This window comes from Salvia miltiorrhiza, chromosome 4 (assembly GCF_028751815.1).
Source record: "Salvia miltiorrhiza cultivar Shanhuang (shh) chromosome 4, IMPLAD_Smil_shh, whole genome shotgun sequence".
Lineage (NCBI taxonomy): Eukaryota > Viridiplantae > Streptophyta > Magnoliopsida > Lamiales > Lamiaceae > Salvia > Salvia miltiorrhiza.
The window spans coordinates 36,271,790-36,290,559 of record NC_080390.1 but is presented as its reverse complement, the minus strand read 5'-3'; the positions used below and the strand labels follow the sequence as shown (position 1 = coordinate 36,290,559).

At 40.5% G+C, this 18,770-nt stretch overlaps 1 protein-coding gene across 12 annotated transcripts in view; it reads right to left on the bottom strand.

Annotated features, from left to right (window-relative positions):
- The window catches only part of LOC131021390 (uncharacterized), a 48,757-nt gene that overhangs the window by 26,480 nt on the left and 3,507 nt on the right, over positions 1–18,770 (bottom strand). For 10 of the 12 annotated variants that reach the window (XM_057950559.1, XM_057950560.1, XM_057950563.1 and 7 more), the window contains exons 3-4: positions 9,363–9,432; positions 6,007–6,263 (exon numbers count right to left, since the gene is read on the bottom strand). In XM_057950559.1, coding sequence (XP_057806542.1) covers positions 6,007–6,263; positions 9,363–9,432 — 327 coding nt within the window. The remainder of the gene's footprint in view (positions 1–6,006; positions 6,264–9,362; positions 9,433–18,770) is intronic. The other 2 variants (XM_057950561.1, XM_057950562.1) reach the window with 1 other exon arrangement.

Below are 18,770 nucleotides of genomic sequence, written 5' to 3'. Positions count from 1 at the left end.
CTTCTGCGATAGTGTTTCCCACGGCGGTCCGGAATTATAATCTGAAGCCCAACGACTCAAACCTGCTGCCGCTCTTTCACGGGATGCCCAGTGAGGACGCCTTGCAGTTCATCCGTGATTTCTGCACCCAAGTGCAGACCTTCCCACTGCTGGAGCTCACCGAGGATCAGTTGAGACTCAAGTGCTTACCTTATGCACTCAAGGACCGGGCGAGAACGTGGTTATTGTCCTTGCCGCCGAACTCCATCACCACATGGGGAGAGGCAAGTGAGAAGTTCATGCTCAAGTACTACCCTAATCACAAGACTCAAGAGATTAGGAGCCAAATAATGAACTTCATGCAAGGAGCTGACGAGCCTTTCCACGAGGCTTGGGAGAGATTCCAAGAGCTCCTCCGCCAGTGCCCACAGCACCAGTTACCACCTGTCATGTTGATGCAGTTCTTCTATGACGGATTGATTCAGACGGCACAGTTTATGGTGGACAGTACAGCAGGGGGCAACATTGCCCGGAAGACAGTTGATGAGCTCAAGGAGATTTTCAACACACTTGCAGCGAGTTCTCAACAGAAATCAGCTAGAGGAAGGAGGGTTGAAGCCAATGCAGTAGCTCCCAACAATGAGCTTCAGAAGCAAGTAGCAGAATTGATGAGGCAAGTTCAGCACCTCAAGATGAACCAGGCAGAAGCCCCACCAGTTCACGCGCCACCAGCAGAAGGATGTGGAATTTGTGGCGATTTTGGTCATGGAACCAACGCGTGCCATCGCATGGGGGGATTCACACCTGAAGGAGAAGCAGAGGTCTATGCTGCTCAGAGCTATCCGGGGAGGCCTCAATTTGAACAGAGGCCTATCTTTAATCAAGGGCAACAAAGCTCCAATTCGGGTTGGAGAGCTCAGCAGCAGAACTACACTCAAGCTTATCAGCAGCAGCAGCCCCCGCAGTATCAGCAGTATCAACAGTTTCCTATGCAACAAGGGAATTTTCAGCAGCAGCAGCAATACCAGAATGCCTCCCAACAGTGTCAGAAGCAAGCTCAACCGCAGAAGCCGTCTCTCGAGGACACCATGCAGTCCTTCATGGAGATGACCAAACAGAACATGGAGTCTCAGAGTGCTACCATCAAGCGCCTCGAGACTACAGTTGGGCAACTTACAGGAGCCCTAAATCAGCTGCAGCAAGAACAGCCAACTGGGAAGTTCCTAAACCAGGACAAACAGCCGCGTCAAGCTCATGCCGTGGCGGTAATCAAGGAAACTACCCCAATAACCACGGGGAAATGGAGAAGCAGAACCGTGCAAGCAATCAAGGCAACCCAATGCCCCAGTGAGCCACTGCCACCTGTCACTGTTGCACCAGACCAACCACCACCCAAGCAAGGAGATCCAGGTAGCTTTATCGTTGATATTAGCTTAGGAGGGGTTGAAAAGGTCTTGGGAATGCTTGATTTGGGCGCGGCAGTCAATTTGATGCCGCTTGATATTTTTGAGAGGTTGGGAAATAAAGAGCTGAAATGCACGAACATTAAGATAGAACTAGCTGACGGCTCCATTAGCAGCACACGAGGCCTTGTAGAGGATGTTGAGGTAGTCGTGAGGGGGATTAGTGTTTTAGCTGACTTTGTTGTACTTGATGTGGGAAAAGGGATTAGAGGCGAGAATGGGCATCTCGTGCTACTTGGCCGACCCTTTATGGCTACCACCCATACTCGCATTGATGTGGGTACGGGAACTGTAAGTATGGTAGGGGCAGGTAGAGCGGTAACATTCTCTGTTTTTGATCAAAAACCTACTACCCCCACTCGCTTAATTCAAATCTGCTCTTATGTTGAAACCTTTAATGCTTTGGAGGAGAACTATATTGTGCAGGAACTCCTTAATAAGTTGCCGGAGGAGGACGAGATCGTGGAGGAATTCCTTGCTAACCTGCAGGATGAGGCTGACATTGAGCAGGAATTGCTGGAAAAGCTGCAAGAGGAAGATGATAAAGAGCAAGGCCTTCTGTGTGCTTTGCTATTGGAAGAAAAGCTTGATGAGGTTGAGTCACTCAATTTCGTTGGATGTGTGGATAGAGGGCCATCCCAGGATATGAGCATGGATGACTCATTTGGAGGACCCGCAGCTGCAACTCAAGAAGATGTGTTTACAAGGGCGCTAAGGCAGCTGGAGCTTCAATCGGATTTTGGTTAAGGGGTTCTCTTAGTCGGGCTGGCGACTTAAAAACTAGCGCTGCATGGGAGGCAACCCATGTTTTCTTGCTTTTTCTTGTTTCGTTTTTCTTTCGTTTTGTTTGTGTTGTGTTTTGTTGCTTCTGTTGTTTGGTGCAGGTTGTTGCGTTGGAGACTGCTTGTTCTATGGATGAGAGATAGGCAGACATCGTGGGAAACTACGGCTCGCCACTTGGATCGATATTCAGGGATGTTTTTCTCTTTCACCCCTATTTTTGCGAGCACTGAGGACAGTGCTAGATTTTAAGTGGGGGGGGGTGTTTGTTGATCCTATGGGTGCCTTTTTGTTGTGTTTTTGGGCTTTCTTGTGTGGGGCAAATGGTCTCCTTTATCTTGATTGTTGTTTGGCTTCAAGTAATAATGCACACTTTGATGATTTGTTCACAAGTAAATTTCATGCTTTGTGTTGGCTTGGTTGCTATCTTTGTCTCTCAGGCTATGCATATTCCTCTCTTGATGTAAGTTGTTTAATGTTTTGGATGCAACACCCTTATGAGCTATTCTTGACGTGATTTGTCCGGTAGATGCTAAAGGGAGTGTTTTCATTGTGATAGCCTACGATCTTATCCCTTGAGTTTGAATGTTGGTTTGTTGTGAAGTTTTCTATAGCTCTGGGTCTCTGCTCCTCTGACGGTAGTGTTATGAGCATGGAAAACCACGTGAGAACATTTTGGATTACCTCCAAAAGTGTTGATCTCACGAAAGTTGGCCCATCTATTGAGAATGGAATAACATCACCTTTAAAAGAAAGATGTATAAAATTATTTTTGGTTTGAATGTTTATCATCTTCAAGGAAAATGGGATTTGATTATAAAGGCAATCACATTAGGGAATTCACCTCTAGCGGAGAATTGGGTCTGATCGGATTGAATTGTATCATGTGGTTGTTGCTTCTTAAAATCTTAACAATGAACATCTCGTGAGGAATGTGAATGGCTAAGAGACTTAGATTGGTTGGAGATGTGAATGGTGAGGAAGTTTTCTTGTGAACTATCTTTTGGTGTCGTGACTTTGCTTGAGGACAAGCAAAGGATCAAGTGTGGGGGGGTTGTTTAGCCCTATTTTGTGATGAATCTCTGGGTATTTACGTCTTATATTGACTTTTATTTTGGTCTCTTTCACTTAAGAGTTGAATGATTTGAGCTTTTGTGCTAATTTTGTGGTCTCAGGATTTTGTGCTCAAATTGATTGATATGTGGACAAAAATAAAGTCAGAATTTAGTTGATTGGTTTGAATAAGAATCGAAGTTTGTCTCGATACGAGTTCGTAGGCGAAAACGGATCCAAAATCCGACTTGAAACGAGGGAGAACAGGCCAAAACAAAACCGCTGCGCATTGCAGTAGACGGCGGGCGCCGTGGGACGGCGGCCGCCGTGCCCATTCTGCGAAAGGCCCTCACGGCGGCGCCGTTACACGGCGGCGGCCGCCTCTGTGCAGATCCGACAGTACGATTTTTCGATTAAAAACCCCTTTCTAGGGTTTTACTTTATTATTCTAGTCTCCAGCAGCCTCCATAGGCGATTTTCACCTCTTTCTTAAGGTTTTTAGAGTTCCACAACACTTACCTTCAATCTTGGATTCATTGGATTGCTATGTTTTGTAAGAACTCCCTTTGATTCTCTTTGTTTATGAATCCTTTGGTTATTTAAGTCTTTGTTTCTCTTGTCTTTAATGAATATGATGATTGAAGATTAGTGTTGTTGATTCTATATTCTCTTGGTTTTATGAATCTTTTGGTTAATTGAGTTTTGTGTTTTATGTATTTGATGAATGTGAATATTGAAGTTCATTGTTGTTGATTCTAGATTCTCTTGGTTTTCTAAATCCTTTGGTTTATTTGAATCTTTATTTTGTGTTTTGATTAATATGATGATTGGAGATAATTGTTGTTGAGTTTAGATAATCTACGTGATTCGTAGTTTGTTGCTATTGTTTACCCTTTTCCTTTCTTGTTGATGAATATTTAGAGATTTCTTTTATGGAGATTAAGATTTTCTTGCATTCGAATCTTATGCTTGATTGAGTTTCTTGCCTAGGTAGTTATTAATCTTTGATGTTTACAAGTTTATGATCGTTTGGTTTAGTGTTGGAGTTGGAAACTCTAGTTGATTTCGTTAATGTTCAAATGCCATGTTCTAGTTAGTTCGTCGTTGAGTTGCTTGTGAAATTCTCTTTGATTGTGTGTGTTTGCTTAACATTCATTTGATCAAATGTTAATATGTTATTTCGCCTAGATAATCGTTGTTTATGGTGTTGAATTGATGATTGCTTTCTAGATTGCTAGTTTAGAACCCTAGCTTTGTTTGCCTTCTTGCATTCTTATTGGCTTTATATCTTTTGCCTAGTTAACTTTATATGCTTTATTTTAATTACGCATTAGTTAATCGGAGAGAAAGTGTCAGACCCAAACTTCTGATTAGAGTGTTTAGATTTCTTTTAAGTTTCTTGTGAGCAATACGATTAGAGCCCTGCTAAGTCTTCCTTGTGAGACGACTTGAGTCACCTTACCACCCTAGGACGACCTCGTATAAATTCGAGTCCATCCGTTAGGTGTTTTTGGATGAGTCAGTACTGCAGTTGAAAATTCTGCCAAAACTAACTAGCTTTCTCAACTTACTTCTCCGCCATAATAAAAATAAAACCTTCAATTTAAAAACATTTGCATGCCAAATGAGCTGCATTTTTGTAAACCTATGGCAGTGATTGCTCAGTTAAGTACTTGACAATGAACATGAAGACTGAAATTCAAACTAGTATGTACTCCCTCCGTCTCACTTCACTTGCCCTATTTATTTTCGGCACAATTATTTAAGAGGTAAGATTAGTGTAAAGGTGTTTTGACCCATTTTTTTTAGGGGAAGTGTTGGCCCATATTTAATGTAGTGTGAAGTTATTACCCAGAAAGGAAACAGGCCAAGTCAAATTGGACAACCCAAAAAGAGATACAGGCCAAGTCAAAAGGGACAGAGGGAGTAATAAATAACATAAATTATATTTTTCTATTGAAAAGCAAAAGAATGGAAGAGAAACTAATACGAAATGATATTTCACCCAGACCCAAGTAAATTTGGCACATCCAATTTGCTTCACAAAAACAGAAGATGGGAACATTTTATAAGCATAATATAATGTAACTAAATTTGATGACCTTCACTTTCAATGTAGTTGAAAAACACAAATGTGCATTTGTGGAAAACTAGAGGCCAGTTATAGAGGGAAGGGTATCAAAGGATTAAGAGATTAACCAAAGCAACCCAAGATTAATATCAAGGTTATTTACAGCATTCATTGAGCCTACAATAAAACTAACAGAATGTCCAATGCAACATAAGAATGTAGGGGGAAGAAATAAAGCCTTCGATATCGAAGAGCAGTATCCAGCACCTATGCATCATACTTGCTGCATTCATGTTCAGTGGCAGGTCTTCTGTAGTAATTATTATATACGTCATATGAATAGCATTAGAGAGCTAGGGAATACAATACTTGCTAGAGAATCGCATGTAGAAAGATTAACCAAAGTGACATTCTTCTTAAAAACATTGAGACAAAATCAAACCAACAGATACTACAGCTTACAAGGAGTATCCAGAACTTATTACTATCTGGTTGTATATATTTCTCTTTTCCTTATTTCCTTTTTTTTCACCCTCCATGCAGGAGGTTATTGTGGAAGTAGGTGGTCAAGTTTATAATTTGAAAGGATCGTTCACTATTGAAAATCCGGATACAATCTAATGTGTGTTCATGCATAAAAAGGTCTCTAAGAGTGTTTACCTGCGCCTCTTGATCGTCAAATACTTGTGATATTCTTCCACACCATAAACAGCCACTATTCATCCAGTCAACCAAATCACCCACCTTCCAGGAATCACAGACAATTACTATAACTTCTGAGATCTCACTGACATGAGGCATTTGCTTTTCATTATATAAAGTAGGGTACTGTGGCCTCAGAATTAATTCTCTACGTTTCTCTTTCGTGTTCCCCTTACCATGAAGGGGTATCTGATATAGCTTAGTCCATCTTAATTCTACAGAAAAACAAATTCAAATGCAAATAAGTGGTAATATAAACTTTTAAAAAGATGAGAGTCAAGGGGAAGCATGATAAATCTCACCAATTAACTAGGACAAGATGGAAGAATAACTGAAAACAAGACTCCTTCAAGAATGATATTTGTTCCCAGTTAACAGCAGCAATCATCAATAAAATTAGAGATAATCGTAATTTAAACTTTGGACCTTGTTGCAAATTAGACCCAACTTCATAAGCATTTTAATAAAGTTCCAACCTTTTGATTTGTAGTCATTTGACTCTTCTATATTTTTTCACAAGTGTGGAGTTGAGATTTAGACATCCATCCAACGTCGAAACTCAAAAATTATTGAGGGCTTTTGAAGCCCATTGTCTGGGTGGTTGTCCTCCTCTGTTGTCAATTTTATCATCTGATATCCGATAGGTGAGTCATACAATCGGGAGTTGGCGCATTGATGAGTTATTCTCAATTGTCTGAGTTGCAATTCTGCAGGTCTAATTAGGGATGGCAATTTACCCGCGGGTAATGGTTACCCGCGAAAACCCGAACCTATTAGGGTGGATTTGAGAGGCATTTGATATCTATGGATAGTTTCGTGGTTGCAATTCACTATCCATTTAGTTCGTGGGTATGGGTTTGGATACTTACTATCCATACCCGCGAAACCTATTTACCTGCGAAAATACCCGCCAATTACCCGTGAAATACCCGTCAATTACCCGTTAAATTTGCTATAAATTTATAATTAAATTTTATTTCGCGGGTATTCAATGGATAGTGGATGGCGGGTATCCGGTAGATAGTGGGTGGCGGGTATCGACGAATAGTGGATGGCGGGTATTCGACGGATAGCGGGTGGCAAATACCCGACGGGTAGCGGGTTCGTGGATACCCGACGGGTAGCGGGTATCCGCGGGTGGCAGGTTTGGATACCATTTGATATCCATGGATAGTTTCGTGGTTAAAAACCACTATCCATTTAGTTAGTGGGTATGAGTATGGATAGTCACTATCCGTACCCGTCGTACCCGATTGCCATCCCTAGGTCTGATGGTGGTCTTAACATGATAGGACAACCCAAACAATGGGATTCAAAAACCCTCAACTGAATTTAAGGTTCAAAGTTTCATGGATGTCTAAATCTCAACTCCAAACTAGAGCAAAAAAAATTAAGGGAATTGAAAGATTGGGACATTATTGCAACGATTTAAGTTGAGTCTAATTTGCAATGAGGTCCAAAGTTAAGGAATTAAATTGCAATTATCTCATAAAATTATCATACCCAACCCTACTAACTACAAAGGAGGATTATAAATACTACTCATATTCTTAGGGTTGGCCCATGATCCAACCAACTCCCCACTAACAATAATCAATAACGATAAAATTAAACAATAAAAGAACAAAGATTCAAACATCTGCCACAGACTTTTTCTCCCTCCCTTGGTGTAACGAAAAAGGACACAATATCAACTCCTTTTCAGTCAAAACAACCTCAAGGTGGAAGTGCGGAAGCTTAGCTCGAAGATCAACCCCATCCAACCAAGACACCTGCTGATAACCATGGTCATCTATGAAGCACGGGGACGTTACAAAATACGTATGCGATATGGGGACATAAATACGTCAATTTTCCAAAAATAAGATCGATACGTCAAAAATATGTTTCTATTTTTTATTTAATATATATTAGAATTCCATAATTCATTAATAAAATATATAATTTAAGATATTTTAAACTTTCCTTTTGGTAGATAATTTATTGATTGGAGAAAGGATCCCACCATGTAGAAATGAGTAGTTGCGGTTGAATTGAGGGTAGGGTCATATAAAAATGAGTGGTTGTGGTTAAAAAGAGAAAGTGGGGTTATGTCCCAAAATAGACATGATACATTCTAATGGGATGGACGAAAATGGAAAAAGTGATACATTCTTATGGGACGCACGGAGTATATAAATTCATAATATATTTTATATATATTATAAATCCATAATCCACATGTGAATACCACACCTCTCAAATCTTGCTGCCCACACATTTAATATGAGAAACCCATATGGTCCCATGCGTCTCATTCCCATCCCATCCCATTTCTTGAATTTTAAACCTAATTATTACTTCTCACACCAAGCAATACCACATGTTGCCCCTCAATTGAAGATGTAAAAGCCTGGTAAGAGGATGGCGTGGATGAAGCAGGCGAACCCAGTGGCGGCGAGACCTGGATAGGGAAGACGCTAACGATGTGTGACATGCCACAAAGGCTGATGAAGGAGCAAAAAGGACAGATGGCAGCGGTGGCAGCGAGGCGAGCAGCGTGCGTTGGCAGCAGAAACAAGGTGAGGATGGTGGTTGAGAGATGAATGAGATTTGAGGGTGGCGTTGCAATTCTAGGTTTAGGTTTTTTAGAAAACGTATTTTTGCTGACGGTCCCTAAAAACGTACTTTAATTAATAAAAATTGAAAAATAAAAGACATCCCCCAGGACGTATTTTGGCGTATCGTCCCGCAAGATATCCCCTGAACAAAGACGGAGGCTAGGAGCCATCCCCGTGCTTCCTAGATGGTTATGCAATTGGATGTAAGTAACTAGAACTCCATCCAGTTCAATAGCGTGGCAAAGCACCTCCTCCAGACCTCTGGTTAAAATATAGGTTCGTCCCGAGAAATTTCAGTAGTAATGTAGGAGGAAATTGTGTTATCACCCTTCAATAGCTTGAGCTCTAATAGAAATAGGGTGATAGGATTCATCTGCCTAATGCACGCATGACATTCCCGCACCGGATGATATACGCAAATCAACAGTGAAATTCTCATACCCTTCTACATGTGAATGAGGACTATTATATCACTTTTGTTCTAAGTACTAGTCCATGATCCAAGGCCAACCCACTCCTAACTAACAATAAACATTAGCGATGAAATTGAATAAATAAAAGAACAAAGACCCAAAACATATGCAGCCTTCTTTGGCCTCCTCTCACAAACTAATATATTAGCCAACTGATGCCACAAAATCCAGAGGGGTACACTTACAAAGTAGATGACAAATTTAACTTAAGACAGAATATATATCAAATAGAGAGACTTACTTTCATCCGGGTAGTCATAATATTCCAATAAATGATGAAGTATTCCTTTTCTCTTGGTGATCTCTCTAATCTGATACACGATATATAGATATTGATATAAGTAACAAAAACAATATGCCGAAAACTGATCCAGGGACTACATCAACATATACTAACCAAAAGCACAACAAGTGCAAAGGGATCTTAAAGGCAAAGGCACCAATAGCTTTGCACTGCGGCTCACAAAATTTAGAATGAACTCTTGTATGACAAAGTCAATAAGACCATGGCATAAAAATCCGCAAAATCAGAATCAAACACTAAAATTCATGTAGGTATAAATTGCATCTTCATATGATAATCTTAAACTTGCTTAACATATTTCCAAATCCATATTTGAACAGCCAAGAAAGATACATGTTCGATAGGTAAATAAAACATAGCTATAGACAACCTTGTGCTACTAAATATCTTATAATCCAAAAGCATGTTGATGACTTAGAATCACCCTCTTCATCTTTACGTAGTAGAGAGGCACCGGTCCTCTTTGACAGGCTCCACTTAGCTTTTGTGGTCCAATCGGGACTGAATTTCATACCCTTCTTATTTAGTGCATCTTCTAAATTGCGCAGATTGGCGCCAAGGAAATGAATTATTCAAGTGGTGCACTTCAAAATTGTAACTCGTAAGACACTATGTCTCACATGTGCATTGAGCCTTGGGCACAATTTTAACAACTATGTCTATAGATAGGTAAATAAAACATAGCTATAGACAACCTTGTGCTACTAAATATCTTATAATCCAAAAGCATGTTGATGACTTAGAATCACCCTCTTCATCTTTACGTACTAGAGAGGCACCGGTTCTCTTTGACAGGCCCCACTTAGCTTTTGTGGTCCAAAGCATGTTGATGACTTAGAATCACCCTCTTCATCTTTACGTACTAGAGAGGCACCGGTTCTCTTTGACAGGCCCCACTTAGCTTTTGTGGTCCAATCGGTACTGAATTCCATACGCTTTTTATTTAGTGCATCTTCTAAATTGTACAGATTGGCACCAAGGAAATGACTTATTCAAGTGGTGCACTTCAAAATTGTACCTCGTAAGACACTATGTCTCACATGTGCATTGAGCCTTGGGCACAATTTTAACAACTATGTCTATAGAGTACTTAGGCTATTCTGGTAAATCTTTTTTCTGAAATATCCCCTTTCTCTCAAGAGGATAGTGTTTTTTCTGGAGCTGGTTTCAAGGCCATATATCTTTGGTGGTGCCCCATTAGATACATGAAAACCATATTGTTTAGCCCTATTTTGTGATGAATCTCTGGGTATTTACGTCTTATATTGACTTTTATTTTGGTCTCTTTCACTTAAGAGTTGAATGATTTGAGCTTTTGTGCTAATTTTGTGGTCTCAGGATTTTGTGCTCAAATTGATTGATATGTGGACAAAAATAAAGTCAGAATTTAGTTGATTGGTTTGAATAAGAATCGAAGTTTGTCTCGATACGAGTTCGTAGGCGAAAACGGATCCAAAATCCGACTTGAAACGAGGGAGAACAGGCCAAAACAAAACCGCTGCGCATTGCAGTAGACGGCGGGCGCCGTGGGACGGCGGCCGCCGTGCCCATTCTGCGAAAGGCCCTCACGGCGGCGCCGTTACACGGCGGCGGCCGCCTCTGTGCAGATCCGACAGTACGATTTTTCGATTAAAAACCCCTTTCTAGGGTTTTACTTTATCATTCTCGTCTCCAGCAGCCTCCATAGGCGATTTTCATCTCTTTCTTAAGGTTTTTAGAGTTCCACAACACTTACTTTCAATCTTGGATTCATTGGATTGCTTTGGATGTCAATTAACACTTCATCGGATTGGTTTTCCTTGGATTGCTATGTTTTGTAAGAACTCCCTTTGATTCTCTTTGTTTATGAATCCCTTGGTTATTTAAGTCTTTGTTTCTTGTCTTTAATGAATATGATGATTGAAGATTATTATTGTTGATTCTAAATTCTCTTGGTTTTATGAATCTTTTGGTTAATTGAGTTTTGTGTTTTATGTATTTGATGAATGTGAAGATTGAAGTTCATTGTTGTTGATTCTAGATTCTCTTGGTTTTCTAAATCCTTTGGTTTATTTGAATCTTTATTTTGTGTTTTGATTAATATGATGATTGGAGATAATTGTTGTTGAGTTTAGATAATCTACGTGATTCGTAGTTTGTTGCTATTGTTTACCCTTTTCCTTTCTTGTTGATGAATATTTAGAGATTTCTTTTATGGAGATTAAGATTTTCTTGCATTCGAATCTTATGCTTGATTGAGTTTCTTGCCTAGGTAGTTATTAATCTTTGATGTTTACAAGTTTATGATCGTTGGTTTAGTGTTGGAGTTGGAAACTCTAGTTGATTTCGTTAATGTTCAAATGCTATGTTCTAGTTAGTTCGTCGTTGAGTTGCTTGTGAAATTCTCTTTGATTGTGTGTGTTTGCTTAATATTCATTTGATTAAATGTTAATATGTTATTTCGCCTAGATAATCGTTGTTTATGGTGTTGAATTGATGATTGCTTTCTAGATTGCTAGTTTAGAACCCTAGCTTTATTTGCTTTCTTGCATTCTTATTGGCTTTCTATCTTTTGCCTAGTTAACTTTATATGCTTTATTTTAATTACGCATTAGTTAATCGGAGAGAAAGTGTCAGACCCAATTACCCGATTAGAGTGTTTAGATTTCTTTTAAGTTTCTTGTGAGCAATACGATTAGAGCCCTGCTAAGTCTTCCTTGTGAGACGACTTGAGTCACCTTACCACCCTAGGACGACCTCGTATAAATTCGAGTCCATCCGTTAGGTGTTTTTGGATGAGTCAAATTTTGGCGCCGTTGCCGGGGAAGGCTTTAGGCATTTGATTGTGTTGCATTGTTTTCCGTGTTTATTTTTGTTTATTTCTTTTGACTCGGTTATTTTCTCCCTCCGGTGCGTTTGATTTGTTTGTTCGTGTTGTGTATGCAAGGACGTAGAAGCTTGAAGAGAAAGCTTGCACCTTACTACGACAACATTCATCGACCTCGGGAGGTTCTTTCAAGCCTGGAGAAGGAGTCCGAGTCCAGTTCAAGAAGTTTTGTGGAATTACCGTTTCGAGAGAAAAATTGTGAAGAGAGAATTGATTCCAATCCCATTCTGGAAACTTTTGAGGAGACACTTTCAGTGCATTCTGAAAAAGAAGAAGAAGCTTGGCCCAATCCTGACCAAGAAGCAATGGCGGAGCAGAATGTCCAGTACATGGGAGATTTTTCCAGGCCAGTTATTGGGACCACTAGCACTTCTGCGATAGTGTTTCCCACGGCGGTCCGGAATTATAATTTGAAGCCCAACGACTCAAACCTGCTGCCGCTCTTTCACGGGATGCCCAGTGAGGACGCCTTGCAGTTCATCCGTGATTTCTGCACCCAAGTGCAGACCTTCCCACTGCTGGAGCTCACCGAGGATCAGTTGAGACTCAAGTGCTTACCTTATGCACTCAAGGACCGGGCGAGAACGTGGTTATTGTCCTTGCCGCCGAACTCCATCACCACATGGGGAGAGGCAAGTGAGAAGTTCATGCTCAAGTACTACCCTAATCACAAGACTCAAGAGATTAGGAGCCAAATAATGAACTTCATGCAAGGAGCTGACGAGCCTTTCCACGAGGCTTGGGAGAGATTCCAAGAGCTCCTCCGCCAGTGCCCACAGCACCAGTTACCACCTGTCATGTTGATGCAGTTCTTCTATGACGGATTGATTCAGACGGCACAGTTTATGGTGGACAGTACAGCAGGGGGCAACATTGCCCGGAAGACAGCTGATGAGCTCAAGGAGATTTTCAACACACTTGCAGCGAGTTCTCAACAGAAATCAGCTAGAGGAAGGAGGTTTGAAGCCAATGCAGTAGCTCCCAACAATGAGCTTCAGAAGCAAGTAGCAGAATTGATGAGGCAAGTTCAGCACCTCAAGATGAACCAGGCAGAAGCCCCACCAGTTCACGCGCCACCAGCAGAAGGATGTGGAATTTGTGGCGATTTTGGTCATGGAACCAACGCGTGCCATCGCATGGGGGGATTCACACCTGAAGGAGAAGCAGAGGTCTATGCTGCTCAGAGCTATCCGGGGAGGCCTCAATTTGAACAGAGGCCTATCTTTAATCAAGGGCAACAAAGCTCCAATTCGGGTTGGAGAGCTCAGCAGCAGAACTACACTCAAGCTTATCAGCAGCAGCAGCCCCCGCAGTATCAGCAGTATCAACAGTTCCCTATGCAACAAGGGAATTTTCAGCAGCAGCAGCAATACCAGAATGCCTCCCAACAGTGTCAGAAGCAAGCTCAACCGCAGAAGCCGTCTCTCGAGGACACCATGCAGTCCTTCATGGAGATGACCAAACAGAACATGGAGTCTCAGAGTGTTACCATCAAGCGCCTCGAGACTACAGTTGGGCAATTTACAAGAGCCCTAAATCAGCTGCAGCAAGAAAAGCCAACTGGGAAGTTCCTAAACCAGGACAAACAGCCGCGTCAAGCTCATGCCGTGGCGGTAATCAAGGAAACTACCCCAATAACCACGGGGAAATGGAGAAGCAGAACCGTGCAAGCAATCAAGGCAACCCAATGCCCCAGTGAGCCACTACCACCTGTCACTGTTGCACCAGACCAACCACCACCCAAGCAAGGAGATCCAGGTAGCTTTATCGTTGATATTAGCTTAGGAGGGGTTGAAAAGGTCTTGGGAATGCTTGATTTGGGCGCGGCAGTCAATTTGATGCCGCTTGATATTTTTGAGAGGTTGGGAAATAAAGAGCTGAAATGCACGAACATTAAGATAGAACTAGCTGACGGCTCCATTAGCAGCCCACGAGGCCTTGTCGAGGATGTTGAGGTAGTCGTGAGGGGGATTAGTGTTTTAGCTGACTTTGTTGTACTTGATGTGGGAAAAGGGATTAGAGGCGAGAATGGGCATCTCGTGCTACTTGGCCGACCCTTTATGGCTACCACCCATACTCGCATCGATGTGGGTACGGGAACTGTAAGTATGGTAGGGGCAGGTAGAGCGGTAACATTCTCAGTTTTTGATAAAAAACCTACTACCCCCACTTCCTTAATTCAAATCTGCTCTTATGTTGAAACATTTGATGCTTTGGATGAGGATTGTATTGTGCAGGAATTCCTTAATAAGTTTCAGGAGGAGGACGAGATTGTGGAGGAATTCCTTGCTACCTTGCAGGATGAAGCTGACATTGAGCATGAATCTCTGGATAAGCTGCACGAGGAAGGTGATATTGAGCAAGGCTTTCTGTGTGCCTTGCTCCTAGAAGAGAAGCTTGATGAGGTTGGGTCATTCAATCTCGTGGGATGTGTGGATAGAGGGCCATCCCAGGATACGAGCATGGAGGATTCATTTGGAGGACCCGCAGCTGCAATTCAAGAAGATGTGTTTACAAGGGCGCTAAGGCAGCTGGATCTTCAATCGGATTTTGGTTAAGGGGTTCTCTTAGTCGGGCTGGCGACTTAAAAACTAGCGCTGCATGGGAGGCAACCCATGTTTTCTTGCTTTTTCTTGTTTCGTTTTTCTTTCGTTTTGTTTGTGTTGTGTTTTGTTGCTTCTGCTGTTTGGTGCAGGTTGTTGCGTTGGAGACTGCTTGTTCTATGGATGAGAGAGAGGCAGACATCGTGGGACACTACAGACTCACCACTGGATCGGTATTTAGGGAAGTTTCCTCTTTCACCTCTCTTTTTGTTTGCACTGAGGACAGTGCCAGATTTTAAGTGGGGGGGGGGGGTTTGTTGGTAGTTGTGAATCCTGTGGGTGTCTTTTTGTTATGTTCTTGGGCTTTCTTGTGTGGGGCAAATGGTCTCCTTTATCTTGATTGTTGTTTGGCTTCAAGTAATTATGCACACTTTGATGATTTGTTCACAAGTAAATTTCATGCTTTGTGTTGGCTTGGTTGCTATCTTTGTCTCTCAGGCTATGCATATTCCTCTCTTGATGTAAGTTGTTTAATGTTTTGGATGCAACACCCTTATGAGCTATTCTTGACGTGATTTGTCCGGTAGATGCTAGAGGGAGTGTTTTCATTGTGATAGCCTACGATCTTATCCCTTGAGTTTGAATGTTGGTTTGTTGTGAAGTTTTCTATAGCTTTGGGTCTCTGCTCCTCTGACAGTAGTGTTATGAGCATGGAAAACCACGTGAGAACATTTTGGATTACCTCCAAAAGTGTTGATCTCACGAAAGTTGGCCCATCTATTGAGAATGGAATAACATCACCTTTAAAAGAAAGATGTATAAAATTTGATTTGGTTTGATTGTTTATCATCTTCAAGGAAAATGGGATTTGATTATAAAGGCAATCACATTAGGGAATTCACCTCTAGCGGAGAATTGGGTCTGATCGGATTGAATTGTATCATGTGGTTGTTGCTTCTTAAAATCTTAACAATGAACATCTCGTGAGGAATGTGAAAGGCTAAGAGACTTAGATTGGTTGGAGATGTGAATGGTGAGGAAGTTTTCTTGTGAACTATCTTTTGGTGTCGTGACTTTGCTTGAGGACAAGCAAAGGATCAAGTGTGGGGGGGTTGTTTAGCCCTATTTTGTGATGAATCTCTGGGTATTTACGTCTTATATTGACTTTTATTTTGGTCTCTTTCACTTAAGAGTTGAATGATTTGAGCTTTTGTGCTAATTTTGTGGTCTCAGGATTTTGTGCTCAAATTGATTGATATGTGGACAAAAATAAAGTCAGAATTTAGTTGATTGGTTTGAATAAGAATCGAAGTTTGTCTCGATACGAGTTCGTAGGCGAAAACGGATCCAAAATCCGACTTGAAACGAGGGAGAACAGGCCAAAACAAAACCGCTGCGCATTGCAGTAGACGGCGGGCGCCGTGGGACGGCGGCCGCCGTGCCCATTCTGCGAAAGGCCCTCACGGCGGCGCCGTTACACGGCGGCGGCCGCCTCTGTGCAGATCCGACAGTACGATTTTTCGATTAAAAACCCCTTTCTAGGGTTTTACTTTATCATTCTCGTCTCCAGCAGCCTCCATAGGCGATTTTCATCTCTTTCTTAAGGTTTTTAGAGTTCCACAACACTTACTTTCAATCTTGGATTCATTGGATTGCTTTGGATGTCAATTAACACTTCATCGGATTGGTTTTCCTTGGATTGCTATGTTTTGTAAGAACTCCCTTTGATTTTCTTTGTTTATGAATCCCTTGGTTATTTAAGTCTTTGTTTCTTGTCTTTAATGAATATGATGATTGAAGATTATTATTGTTGATTCTAAATTCTCTTGGTTTTATGAATCTTTTGGTTAATTGAGTTTTGTGTTTTATGTATTTGATGAATGTGAAGATTGAAGTTCATTGTTGTTGATTCTAGATTCTCTTGGTTTTCTAAATCCTTTGGTTTATTTGAATCTTTATTTTGTGTTTTGATTAATATGATGATTGGAGATAATTGTTGTTGAGTTTAGATAATCTACGTGATTCGTAGTTTGTTGCTATTGTTTACCCTTTTCCTTTCTTGTTGATGAATATTTAGAGATTTCTTTTATGGAGATTAAGATTTTCTTGCATTCGAATCTTATGCTTGATTGAGTTTCTTGCCTAGGTAGTTATTAATCTTTGATGTTTACAAGTTTATGATCGTTGGTTTAGTGTTGGAGTTGGAAACTCTAGTTGATTTCGTTAATGTTCAAATGCTATGTTCTAGTTAGTTCGTCGTTGAGTTGCTTGTGAAATTCTCTTTGATTGTGTGTGTTTGCTTAATATTCATTTGATTAAATGTTAATATGTTATTTCGCCTAGATAATCGTTGTTTATGGTGTTGAATTGATGATTGCTTTCTAGATTGCTAGTTTAGAACCCTAGCTTTATTTGCTTTCTTGCATTCTTATTGGCTTTCTATCTTTTGCCTAGTTAACTTTATATGCTTTATTTTAATTACGCATTAGTTAATCGGAGAGAAAGTGTCAGACCCAATTACCCGATTAGAGTGTTTAGATTTCTTTTAAGTTTCTTGTGAGCAATACGATTAGAGCCCTGCTAAGTCTTCCTTGTGAGACGACTTGAGTCACCTTACCACCCTAGGACGACCTCGTATAAATTCGAGTCCATCCGTTAGGTGTTTTTGGATGAGTCACATATTATAGAAGTGCACAAACATTTATAATTTATAGGTTCATACCAAGAAAAGAAATTGTTTAACTACATCCAAGCTCAATTCCTTGGTGTATATCATGTATAATAGGAGGTTGAGAGCAAAACACGTCAAAGTGAAAAGTAGTGGGGAAAATATGGACCGTAGGAAGTTGATAATTTGGCCTTCGATTATGAATGGTATGTTGGTATTAAGAATGAGGCCGATGAAAATCTTCCAACTAATAGTGCTGCAATTGCACAAATGCCAAATGAGGGAACTTCAACTTCATCAAGGACAAGTAAGAAGAGAAAGAAGAGCACAAATTCAAAAGGTGAACTTTAATTAATAACTTTAGGCTGAAGAAAATTTATTATTCTTTCTATATTGTTCAAATTTACTACATTGTAAGTAGTTTAGGACAAAATGTAGAAAGAAAGTAGTGATCGATGAGGAAGAGACCGAATGGGATGATGAGGAGATATTACCAACTAGTTTGGATTACCAACATGTTTGGATGAGAGTGATGATGAGGATAAGGATGTTGATGAGTGGAGCATTGTGATGTTTGAAGTTTTAAGTATTTGACGAATTGGTGAATTTGGTGTTTATGAAATACTTTATGATTTTATTTTGGTGATTTTAATTATTACTATTTTTTCATAATTTTTATGAATTTTCTTGTCTTCATTCAGAGGCTTATGCCTCAGGTCTCTGCTTACAGCATTGATTTATATAATGTTTTCCACTAACCCCAACAGGAAAAATTGACAAAACTTCTACCAAATCTTCAAGTAATAACACATAACCCTTCCTAATAGAACAAGATTCCCAAATCCCACTACCCTAACTAAATTGCCCAACAATACTTTCCCCAAAAATAAAATCAAATGAAGCCTAAAGTTTCAGTTGCAGAGAAGAAATAAATGAGTGAAGAACTTCGCCAGTCTAACCAGAGTTCTAAAGAGAGAAGGTGAACGTCATCTCTCAGACCACACTAAACTGTAACCTTAAGTTCCAGGATTGAAAATGAAACCAACTTAAAAAGCATTAGTCCAGTATGGCACATATGGTATATATGAAGGCCTTCTACAAAATTGAGACATACAGAATGACCAAAATACAGGTAACCAAACTGAGGCATGCAAAATTATCAAAATACAGGTATAAACAGAGAAATAGATATTTAAAAGTTCAGATCAAATATTAGTCATATTGTAAATGTACACTTAATAACACATAAGCAATGTTGAAAATGGATA